The sequence below is a fragment of the Myotis nattereri genome (assembly GCF_964212035.1).
Source record: "Myotis nattereri genome assembly, chromosome: 6".
NCBI classification, from domain to species: Eukaryota; Metazoa; Chordata; class Mammalia; order Chiroptera; family Vespertilionidae; genus Myotis; species Myotis nattereri.
In genome coordinates this window covers 83,471,539-83,483,896 of record NC_138081.1, presented here as the reverse complement: position 1 = coordinate 83,483,896, position 12,358 = coordinate 83,471,539, and the positions used below count along the sequence as shown (strand labels likewise).

At 44.1% G+C, this 12,358-nt stretch overlaps 1 protein-coding gene across 3 annotated transcripts in view; it reads left to right on the top strand.

Moving 5' to 3' along the window:
- Positions 1-12,358, top strand: part of NCOA7 (nuclear receptor coactivator 7) — a 116,648-nt gene that overhangs the window by 48,810 nt on the left and 55,480 nt on the right. For all 3 annotated transcript variants that reach the window (XM_081094224.1, XM_081094225.1, XM_081094223.1), the window contains exon 3: positions 11,992-12,212. In XM_081094224.1, the coding sequence (XP_080950350.1) occupies positions 11,992-12,212 (221 nt within the window). The remainder of the gene's footprint in view (positions 1-11,991; positions 12,213-12,358) is intronic.

The window sequence follows — 12,358 nt, the reverse complement described above, 5'->3', positions numbered from 1 at the left end:
GGAATTAAGGAGTCATTAATTTAATATTAATTAAAGAAGTCTATATTTTAATACATTTTAAATTACAGGTGGCTAATATATTTTCTTTTTATATAAATATCTAAATAAGGAGATGGGAGTTTATTTTTGAGACCATGCTACTAAGCAGAGAAAGCTGTGAAATGACATGTTTGTGGGAGAGCAGATCTCAGCCAAATTAGATCATAGCCTCATTCATTCATTCATTCATTTATCCATCCATCCATCCATTCATTCATTCATTCATTCAAGAAATACTTATTGAGTGCCTAATGTATACCATGCCTAGGCCTACAGACACAGTCCTACCCTCCCGAAGCTCTCCCTTCAGCGCTGAGGAGAGCCTCTCATCATTTGGTGCCTCTTTGGGTTGGGTTCCACTGGATGTCAGCAAGCCACAGCGCGAGCTCTGCAGAGACGAGGGAAGGCGCTGGCCCGAGGCCCTGGCTTTGACTGCTGCCAGTACCCTGACCTTCCTTCCTTGAGTAATGGAAAAAGCTTCAGAGGAAAACCGTTCGTTCGGCTGTGAAAGTGCTTTCTTTAGCAGTGTCACCTTATTTTTTCCTTCAGTCTGCTGAGGGCTGTGATACTGGTAGGGGAAAAAATGAGGTATGCGCATGTCCTGCAAGTGCACACAATGTTTATGTGAAAAAGCCAAGAATCAGCCCTTTAGTAGTCCTTTATGGGAAGCGACAGTTAAGATGCTCAGAATCATGATGAGCCATTGCTGCCTCATTCTTCTGCCTTTGAGGGAAGGTCCGGATAGTTTAGTTACCCTATCTTCTGGCTCTTTTAAAAATATGCATTTTTATTGATTTCAGAGAGGAAGAGAGAGGGAGAGAGAGATAGAAACATCAACAATGAGAGAGAATCATTGATTGGCTGCCTCCTGCATGCCCCACACTGGGGATTGAGCCCACAACCTAAGCATGTGCCCTGACCGGGAATCGAACCTGTGACCTCCTGTGATCGATGCTCAACCACTGAGCCACGTGGGCCAGACCTATCTTATAGCTTTTATATGACCTCTTCAAAAGAGTTCTTGCTTCTTAGTCTTGGCCTTTTATTTGATTTGTTTTATTCTTTTTATTCTTCTACATTTTCAAACTTTTATAGTATTAACATGCATTACGTTTGTAATAAATCAAAGCATAATAAATTATATTGTAAGAAACAGTCCAGTTTGAGAGATAATGAATGCCTGAAATGATTTGATGGAAGCAGAGCTCAAGAAGAGAGAGTGCATTTGAAAGGAGAGATGCAGGAAAGAGAACTGACAGGGTCTAGTTATAATAGTGGGAGGGAGTCAAATAATAGACACTTGTTTTATGTAATTGTGATCTCTTCTAAAGAAAGATAATGGCAGCATAACGAAGATTTTTTTAAACTTATATTCACAGCAGTCAAATGTGAAATATGTCGCATTATTTTCAATCACTCATCTGTTTAAGATGATTTACCAAGTATTTTTTAGTCCACAATATTAATAAGTGTACATTTGGGATTATTACAATTGCTTAGGTGAAATAGGGGAGTTTATTTTCTTGTACACCTTTTGTTTTCAGTGTACCTGCATTTAGTGATAACAAAACCCTATTGTGAGAGTGTCTTAGCATGACAGATACTAACCTGAGAAAAAAGAGAAGGCCCAAAAGAAAAAAGCCTAAAATGGAATGTTTGAGGAGCATTAACTGTACCACATTCATCAGACTGGCAGCCTTCCCCTCTTGGCAGAGGTGTTAAAAGTGTATTTCCATGCTTTGAAGGAAAGATTTTATAGTGGGCTTCTGCAACTCACCTCTGATGTCCAGTTACGGGATCAGAATGTTCCAGTCATGTTGATAACCTTCAGAGAAACAAAATCTCATGAGTGTGAAACCAGACACGAAAGGGGGACCCAGGGCTACCTGTCACGACTGGGCCAATCAGCAGAGACAAGGTTGAATCTTTTTTATTTTTTAAAAATATATTTTCTTGATTTTTTACAGAGAGGAAGGGAGAGGGATAGAGAGTTAGAAACATCGATGAGAGAGAAACATCGATCAGCCGCCTCCTGCACACCCCGCACTGGGTATGTGCCCGCAACCAAGGTACATGCCCTTGACCGGAATCAAACCTGGGACCCTTGAGTCCGCAGGCCGACACTCTATCCACTGAGCCAAACCGGCCAGGGCAAGGTTGAATCTTTTATGTGCGTTTATTTATTCAATTTGCTGGCCATTGGAGAGAGCAGCAGGTATGATACCTTGAAAAACTGCTCTAACATCTCCTGCCAGTTGGCGGAATATGCTAGTAAGTAAGGAGGAAAGAAGGCTCCCTGCAGCTGAGGAAGGCAGCAAGGTAGGGGGGGAGGGTATGTGCTTAGTGCATCTTTCCCAGGACCTTCCAAGTACAGTGCCACGATAGCCATCCTGTTCCCAGAATTGGAGAACGCGAGACATTCCTGAGGCAAACTCCCAAAGGGGTCAGCATCTGGGCTCAGGGACCAGGTCAAAGTGAACCTTCTTTTAATCTTGAAAAGAACAGACAAGATTTCGAATACTCGTGACACTGCTAGTGCCTCACTCTGTCCCCTCCCTGCCCTATCACTTCCCCGCTGTCAGGATTGCCATTTTATATCTGTGAGACTAGTTTCAGATGGAAGCTCTGTCCCTGTTGAAGAGCTTTCTCCTTCGCTTCAGTGATCGCAGTGAGGAGATACAGCGCATGCGGGACCTGAAGTGGAAAAAATATAGGAAGCAACAACAAGCTGCAAAAAATAAAGGAAGGAAAATTATAACAAATAGGTCAGTCCCGGAAAAGCCCTCACATGGCTTTGTCTTGGAGATGGTCTCGTTGACTTGCTGAGTGTTCTGTTCTGTCAGCTGAGAACCGTCAGAAAGGTTAAAACAACATAGTCCTTGGAAGTGATCGCATCCACGATGATGTCGTAATAGTATGTAATCAAGTGCCGCTCGGTGTTCTAGAACTGCCTCCCCAACCTGACCCAGTTCTAGGTTTTTGGCACTGACAGCCCTGGCGGTGGTGTTAAGGGCCTTGACGATGCTGCAAGCCAGCCGACCTTTTTCTACTTGGGGAGAAGTTACCATGACCGACGTGACAAAAACGGTGAAAGAAACATATTCAGCAGGGCTCCACAAATGAAGGCTGTCATTGCAGGCCGCAGGCAGGGTCATCGCCAGGTATTGTTCAGCTCGGGTGACGGGGTGTTTCTGAGGCATAAGAACAGTCAGCCGCCCTAAAGAGCACGGCCCCCCTGTGCTGTTAGCGGGGATGTAGGTATAAACAGTGAGACCACATATGAGGAACCAACCGGCTGGCAATCTGGTATGTCCACTTCCGTAAGAGATAGATGAGTTATCAGAACAGCTCATATTGTAATCATGAAACAAGGAGAGACAGTACCTAGTACAGCCAGTGAAATAGAGACATTCACCACTGGGGACCACTGCTGCAATCTTCAGAGAAAACATCTCCTTGTCTTTTTGTTGGACACTTGGTCCTACCGCATAAAGGTCCCAATAAGTTATCTCTTTCCTAAAATGCCTAAAATGAGTATAATTTTTTATATTAGCAATGGGTGTCCCAATTCCGATTAGGCCCGACGCGAAAGTCTGTTTTACAGATATTCCACCTGAAAGGCAAAAGTCAGAGATATTAAGCACATTCCTTGCCAAATAGACCCAGATATTCTCATCTCTCTTCAAAGGAATTATCTCTCCTGATGCTGGGATGGTAAGAAGCAAAACCAGGATTAGGACAAGGGCTGTCTTTGGAGGACAACTTTTAGGTCCTCCTTGGCTTTCACGGTCCACTCTTCCTCTGGTGCCCTGTTGACGCTGGTGTGATGGATCTAGGCTTCTATTCCTGCCGGCTTCAAAGCAGCTGGGGTGGCAAGGAGGATATCCCATGGCCTGGTCTCTCTCTCTTCCAGTGGACCTTCTGGTGATCCAGTTTTCCATGTCTTGAGTAAGACTTTGCCTCTTGCTTCAAAGGGCTGCAGTGGACCTGTGACAAAAAGACCCAGAGGTGCCAAATCATCAATTATAGTTAATGTTTGAACAAGATGTTGGACATAACTTTTATTTGTAACCTTCATATCATGATCTATATATACACCTCCTGTTGCTATCGTGACCTGAAATGGTCAGCCGTATATTATTTCGTAGGGACTTGACTTAAGCCAATCCTGCTTCAGGGAGCTACTCGCATCCTGAGCAGGGCAATTGGCAAACACCTGACCCCAGTGTAGGTGAGGTTCCTGACACAGCTGTATTTTTCTTGAAGGTATGGTTCATTTTCTCAACTCTTCCTGAGGCCTGTGGTCTCCGTGCAGTATGTAATTTACAAGTTAAACCGAGGAATTTCCTGACCTTCTGTGTAATTTCAGAAACAAGGGCAGGTCCATTATCACTTGGTAGGCTGTTAGGGAGTCCACATTGAGGAATAATCTCCTCCAGAAGGGCTTTGGCCCATCCTGAAAATGTGCCAATAGGAACAAGTAGGTATCTTCAACCCCCAGACTTTGGCATCCAGGTAAAGTCTCTCTGCCAGTCCTCCCAGGGACTGCTATGGGACTGCCCCCCTTCCTTCCTTTGCTGGGGATCTGCCTTGAGATTATTTGTCTGGCATGGGAGGCACCTGCCTGTGACTCGACGAATTGCCTGAGCAATTCCTGGACCTGTGACCCGGGGTTTGATATAGGCAGACAAGGTATCTCTTCCATAATTGGTTGCCTCATGACTATGCTTCAGGACATATGCTTCTCTTAACCGTTCAGGCGGAAGAATAACCCCTGGTTCATTTATTTTCCAGTCATCGTTAATTTCCTTGAACTTCCATTTCTCGGCTCTTTTCTGATCTGAAATTGAATATTCTGATTGAAACTTGAATAAATCTAATGCGGGTATTAGTGGTAGTAAATATTCTCCTTTTGCTGCTTCCTTTGCCGTTTTTTACCTGGTTTCAGTTCAGTCTTGACTAGTAAATGGGCTTCCTCTGCCAATTTCCTTTTGCTTCTCTGTTTTCTCTTTCTGTCCAGGGCAGTGTATTACCGCCGCTTGGGTAGGGCCGAGAATGGCTTGTACCACGTCCAAAATTTCCAGCACATGTTTCATGTCCTTTCTGTTGGCCGTTAACAGCCCCCTCTCTCATCACATAGTACCATGCATATTCAGGATTATGAAGGCATATTTAGAGTCAGCGTACAGTCAGTTTACATGTTTTTCTTTAGATAATTCTAGTGCCCTAGTAGGAGCAATGAATTCAGCTTTCTGTGCCGAAGTTCCTGGAGCCAGTGCCTTAGCCTCATTTGTTTTGTCCAGCGTGACCACTGCGTATCCCCACTTCCCTCCCCCTGCTCTACATAGCTCCTCCTATCTTTGAATAAAGTCCCATCAGCCCCTTCTAGTGGGTGGTCCTAGAGATCTGACCCGCTGGAATACACCTCGTCCGTGATCAGTCATGAGGCAAAGTGGTCCTGTCAGGGTAGGGAGCAGTGTGGCAGGAGTAAGAGTACTCACAGTTTTGAGAGAGACATTGGGATTGTCTAGTAGGAGTACCGCCTGGTATCTTCCCATCCTTCCTGCTGTCAGCCAGCAATTTCCTCGCTGTTCCAGTCGACTAAGAACTTGGTGAGGCACAAGGTAGTACTTGGTTGACCAAGGGAGAATTTTTCTGCTTCTTGTAGGTGCTCACAGGTGGCCACTACCGATCTTAAGCATGTTGGCCAACCTTGAACAGTTTGGTCCAAATTCACAGACAAGCAAGCAGCTGGCATGGGGTGGCCCCCAAGAGTCTGAGTGAGGGCCCCAATTCGAGCTCCTTTCCTTTCATGCTCATATAGCTGGAAAAGCTTCAACATATTTGGGAGTCCCAGAGCAGATGCCACTGCCAGTCAGGCCTTCAAGGTCTCCAAGGTCCATTCACATTCCTTGTTTCATTCAAGGGGGCCTGTCCTCTGGCCCTTCCAGAGCCTACCTAACCCAGAGTCCAGAGTTGGGAGTCCCAATATGACAGTACCCAGCCATTCCCCCAAATTCTCTCAATTGTATCTTTGTTTTAGGGGACTATCTGAATAATTATTTCCCTGTGGTCCCCTATTAAACTCCTTTTCCCAGGTTCCAGGAGGAATCCCAGAAACTTAACAGCTTGTGTGCAAATCTGGGCTTTTGAAGCTGAAACTTTATAGCCACAGTCTGCTAAATGATTGAGGGCATCAGTGGTATTCTTCAAACAGTCCTCATACATGGGTCCACTGATGAGGAGGGCCCACATACTGTAACAGTGTGCCTTTCCGGAACTGTAACTCATCCAGGTCCTGGCTTAGCATTTCCTAGAAAACAGTGGGGCAATTCTTAAAGCCCTAGGCTTTAAGCCTAGGGGAGGACTGTCCAGCAGTACTGAGTCTTGACCAGAGTCTCTGGGTCTTGCCATTCAGAGGCAAAAGGTGGTTGAATCTGGGTTAACCAGCACACAGAAGAAAGCATCTTCAACCATTCCCTGTCCCCAGGTATCCCCTTAATCAAGGATTGGGTACAGTGGGATGTATGTCCTGGGGAATTTCATTTATGGCCCATAAGTCCTGGACAAACCGGTACTCCTCTGTTTTAAGGTTTCTTTACTGGCAACACAGGGATGTTGTATGGGGAGTGATGATCAAATCAAACCAAATTTAAGAAATTTCTGAATAAGTGGCCGAATCCCCTCAAGTGCCTCCTTCAAGGGTGTTGCTTTTTGTGGGGAATCTTTGTCCCTGGTTTCCAGTCCGTCTTGACTGGTAAAGCCCGTTTTGCCCTCCCTGGTTCTCCTGAACCCATTCGAATGGTTGTGCCTGGGTCTCTAGTTCAGCTGGCACTGGGGCAGGTTGGGGCTTTCCTTGATCCTGTACAAGACATTGCCGGGCATGCTCCTGTGGGACCTTTAGATGGAGCTGTTGCTCATCCGGGAGAAAGGTGATTGGTCCTGCCCTAGAAGAGGGATGGGGCACTTGGGGATGCACAGAATTGTATGGGTTAGACTTGTATCGCCAGTGGCACATTCTAACAGGTTCAAAAAGACTTGTTGTTCCAGAGATTCCAGTCAAGCCACTGTTTGAGATGAAGGTTTAGTTAGAGGGGCATGAGGACAGAATAGGTGTCTCCTGTATCAGAGAATCTCCTTTTTGTTGTCCCCCCTCCCCCACCCTGTTTTGCCCGAGGCACCTGGGAGAGGCTAGAAGCCGCGGAGCCTCTGGGCCTGTCTGACCTCCTCAGAGTCCATTCAGTGTTTAACATCACCTTTTGCCCTTTCCTGTTGGTCCTCTGGGCCTCCTTCCTTTTTTGGGCATTCGTTCTTCCAGCGGCCTTTACCCTTGTAGTTTGCACATTGATCTGTGCCTAACAGGTTTCTTCTTTTTTCCCCCTTTCCTATTGGCCCTCCGGCCTTGGGCCTTTGGTTTCCAGCCATCTGGGCCTTTTTACTTTCCCTGTTATAATAGTCTTAAAAGGCAATGTCAACTAGTTGAGAAGGATTCATCTCCAAGTGCCCCTTCAACTTTCTGTAGCTTTTTCCTGGTTTCTGGAGCACTTTGGCTAATAAAAGCCCAGTTTACAATGCAAACGTTCTTTGGTTGGGGAGGGAGGGGGTCTGTGTCTATATTTCCAGTAGGCCTGATAGAGTCCTTTCTGAATTGCAAAAGGACCCTCGTCCATTTTTTGTTGGCCTGCTTGTACCATATTCAAGCTCTTCTGTTTGGGGACCCCTTCCCTGAGCCCTCCTACAATGCATCTCAGATGATGCTCGAGCCGGGCAACCCCCTGTCATTAGGGTCCCAGTTGGGTTTGAGGAATGGGATAGCTCCTGCCAGCTCTGGAGCATGGGCCGGATCCTCTGACGGAGCCGGCGTGCTTCCTCTCTAGCTCTGTCATAAACTATCCCCTCTTATTCCCAGTTAAAGGACGTTAACAGAGCCTGGATATCAGCCCAACTGGGATTATGCGTAGCAAAGTAGAAACTGTTGGGTCCGTAACTTTGGTGGGATCCTCCTGATAAGAGGGATTGGAATTCTTCCAATGAAGCAAATTCAAGGTAGAGAAGGGGTGTGGGCCCAGCAGAGTCTTGTGGGCTGTCCAGCTTCAGTGGCTCCTGATGGCAAAGTGGAAATTGCCCTGCCAGGAGGTACCTTTATCCTCTCCAAATTGAGTGCCTTGCTTCATCCTCGAGGGAGATGGGGCAGCCGTCTCAAGACTGTTTTCCCTAAGAGTCCAGGGTAGGGGGGAAGCTCTTAGGTTCTTGGAGGACTCGGGGAGGGTGCCTTAATAGTAGACCGTAAGGCAGCCTCTTGCTCATCCCTATCCTTCCATTCCTGATCCTTAGTTTCCTGTACTACCAATACCACATCCTCTCTCCAAAATATTAACTTAGTCCCTATTCATTTTCATCAGAATCAGAATTATGCAGTGACATAAAGACCTTTACATATGGCATCTCTCCCCACTTTCCTGATCTTTTTTTTTTTAAATATATTTTATTGATTTTTTTACAGAGAGGAAGGGAGAGGGATAGAGAGTTAGAAACATCGATGAGAGAGAAACATCGATCAGCTGCCTCCTGCACACTCCCTACTGGGGATGTGCCTGCAACCAAGGTACATGCCCTTGACCGGAATCGAACCTGGGACCCTTGAGTCCGCAGGTTGACGCTCTATCCACTGAGCAAACCAGTTAGGGCGATTTTCCCGATCTTTGACAAAACAATTCCAGTTGTAATATGGTATAATAATTCAAAGACCCATTCAATGGCCACCTCTCTCCAGAATCTAAATTATGCATAGGCCAAGCATATTCCAGTAAAATACCATTTTCCTTTGTGTCATAGGTGGATATGCAGGGGTAGCTCATTCTGTCAGGATTGGTCCTAGTGGGCTGCCTTTGGGACTGAACCACTGCACCCATTTGCCAAGCAAATTAAACCAAACAAACAGTAAAGAAAAAACATCAACAAATAACAAAAATACTTCTCTACACAGTAATTATACTACACACAACAGACAGACGAAGGCTTTCCCTCTTGTCTGTACAGCCAGACAGGGTGCCCTGTAACCCGGAGCCATTCAGGCTCAAGGAGAAACCAACAGCCGTGTCTCTATGATCACCCGGAGCCCGTTGGGTACAGAAACCAGGCAAGGACCATTGAAGCCGTTTGCAGCCAGGAGCTGATCAGGCTCAATCCAGCTGGGAGGCAACAGATGCCTCCCCTGAAAACCCGGGGGGTTGAGCTGAAGGTGGAAAATTCCTGGCAGCGCCGAGAATAAAGGAAAAGCCTTGGTTTTAGCCCACGAACCCCTGGGCCGGCAGCCAGTGGGACCTCTGGTACTTACCCGAGAAAACGTCCTGCTCGCAGTCCCAGCGGATTTTGAAACTGGACACTGAAGGGAGTCCAGGGGCTAGCTGTCCCTACTGGGCCAATAAGCAGAGGCAGGGTTGAGTCTTTTATGTTCATTTATTCAGTTTGCCGGCCATCGGAGAGAGCAGCAGGTATGATACCTTGAAAAACTGCTCTAACATCTCCTGCCAGTCGCCCGAATATAAGGAGTAGGGGGAAAGGAGGTTACGTGCAGCTGAGGAATGCAGCAGGGAGGGGAAGAGGGTATGTGCTTAGCACATCTTTCCCAGGATCTTCAAGTACGATGTCACAACAGCCATCCTGTTCCTGGAATTGGAAAAAGGACAGCTTTCCGGAGGCAAACTCCCGGAGGGCTCAGCATCTGGGCCCAGTGACCAGGTCAACGTATAATCTTGGAAAGGACAGACATGATTTAGAATAGCTGTGAAATTACTAGTGCCCACCCTGTTCCCTCCCTGCCCCATCAAGTACTCTCTAGTCCAAAAAGATGTGGCTGATTGTAAAATTAGTGAAGTATTAACGCATAGCCTGGGGTGGGGGTGGGCTGGAGGGGGTCACTGGGGAAAAAGGGGGACATATATAATACTTTCAACAATAAAGAATTATTTTTTTAAGTATTAAATTATACTCTATTTTCTGTTAAACAAGTTTGGTATTGCTGTTCTCTAGCATTTTTTCCCCCTGAAATGATGATGTTTGGCTATATGCATTGGCAATAACTGTCTGTGTGGAAAAGGGAGAAAATGAATAAAACAATGTGTTTCATTGTCTTATTTCCAAGCGTGAAAACCAGTCCCTAATGAAATGTCCTGAAACAGTGCTGCTGATCATCAAAATATATGCCCTAGATATGAGTGAGGACAGTGAAATGAGGACATTTAAATCAACGTAAAGTGGAAAAATTCAGAAGATTAAAAAGCAACATATCTCAGGCCACATGGAACTAATTTTTTGATGTCTCTTTCCTCTCCTAGAAGGAATAATTTTTGGAAGTGGGCAGTAAGGTTCATCTCGAGCATTTAAAGAAATTTTATTTTCAAGTACAGTTACATTCAATATTATTTTGTGTTAGCTTCAGGTGTAAAGCACAGTGGTTAGATAATCATATACTTTACAAAGTGTTCCCCCCAATACTTCCGGTACCCACCTGGCACCATACATAGTAATTACAATATTATTGACTAGTCAGCTTGTTTTGGTAAGCCAGTGTATCAGAACAAGATTAGTACATCCTTTTGGATACAGAAATCATTTCTGCTTAGCTCCTAAGCAAAGAGCTGATCTTTGATCTGTATATCTAAGTGACTTCAACTCATACAGAAATCTTGATGAGAGAGAAATTGTTTTATTAGGAGTAATATATGACTCGATTTTGCAAAGACCGATCTACTGTTTTACCAGAAAAAGAACAGTTTAAAATCCGAGGATAGAAAATAAAATGTTATTCACTGAATATAGTTCCTTTTTACGAGTCTCCAATTTTGTTTGATTTATGGTTTTGTTTTTTTAAAAGAAGTAAACATAAAAAGATAGCTAAATTAGAGGTGGGAAATATATTCATCCATGATTTTTCCCCCCAGCTTTCCTTTCTTCTAGGTTATAATTTCATTTATTAGCCAGTGAAAGTGTAAGGACTTAGCTGCTCAGTGTTCCATGAATAGCAGCCTAGTTGAAATATTTTGTTAGACTATGAGACCTTTATCTCAAAAGCCGAATTCGTTACATACCTTACCATGCTTAGTTCTCATCGGGGGCCTCTCCAGACTGTTAAATGGATTTGTCCAATATCACAGAGCAAAGCAGCATGAAATCAAACCTTAGTTCCTGTTTTATCCTACAGTTGTTTTTCTCCCCAAACATTTCCTTATCCATGTCCAACATCAAATGGTACGGATGCTCAAGAGAGCACAGGAAATAGACATGTAAGAGACAGCTGACTGCCTGAGTCATACATCTGTGACTCAGGAGCGCGGAATTGAAAACATCAAATGTGCTAACTAATGTATCAGCTATTAGTAATCATAATGATAACTCCATATTGTCCGTATGCATTTTCTATCTCAGGAACTACAGCTCTTTCTTCATTACACTATCATAGGTATCAAGGAAAATAATTACTAGCCCTAAACCTGCTTGACCCTACCAAATCTTTATGCTCCGCGTGTGAGCCGATTATAAAGGTTTTTTTTTAATATATAGATGTGCTTGCCTATCAGCCCATTGAAAACCAGAAACACTTTAGAAATGTAACATTGCAAATGTGGCAATATATTTGGGTAATTGTACATCTTGACAAAAAATACTCACCATAGTCTTTGGAATAATCTAGTTTTTTCTCAGGTCTAGAGCACTTTCCATTAATTTTCTGGGACATTAGTATTAAGGATATAAAATTGAGAAGAGGCCACGAGTCTCTCTGTAAGAATTTTTAAGTGTCTAGGAATGGAAAAATATAACCGGAACATGTAGTTAACAATTACATAAATGTTTTCTATATCAATTGGTTTCTCAAATCCCAACAGCATGAAATTAACATAATTCCTCCTAACAAATCATTCTCCAATGTTTTTCCACTTATTTTTTTCCTAGATTGAAAAAGAAAAAACAAGCCAAACAAAATGCAGAGACAGCCTCAACGTTGGCTACAAGAACTCATACTGGGAAAGAAGATGTTAATACAGCCATTTTAGAGCAAGACAAGTGCAACATTGCTGTGGAAGAGGAATATATCGCTGATGAGAAAAAAAAGAGAAAAAATAATCAGTTGAAAGAGCTCAGACGTACAGAACTAAAGAGGTATTATAGTTCTGGTGAGTATTGGTGGCAGAATTGCAGAATTTTCATTTTAAAAATATGTAGTAATTTTTAAGACTAATTTGTAAGTGATTGTAATAATAGTAACAGTTTATTGAACAGCTACTATGTGCTAATGGCCCTCGCTTTCTATACGTAACCT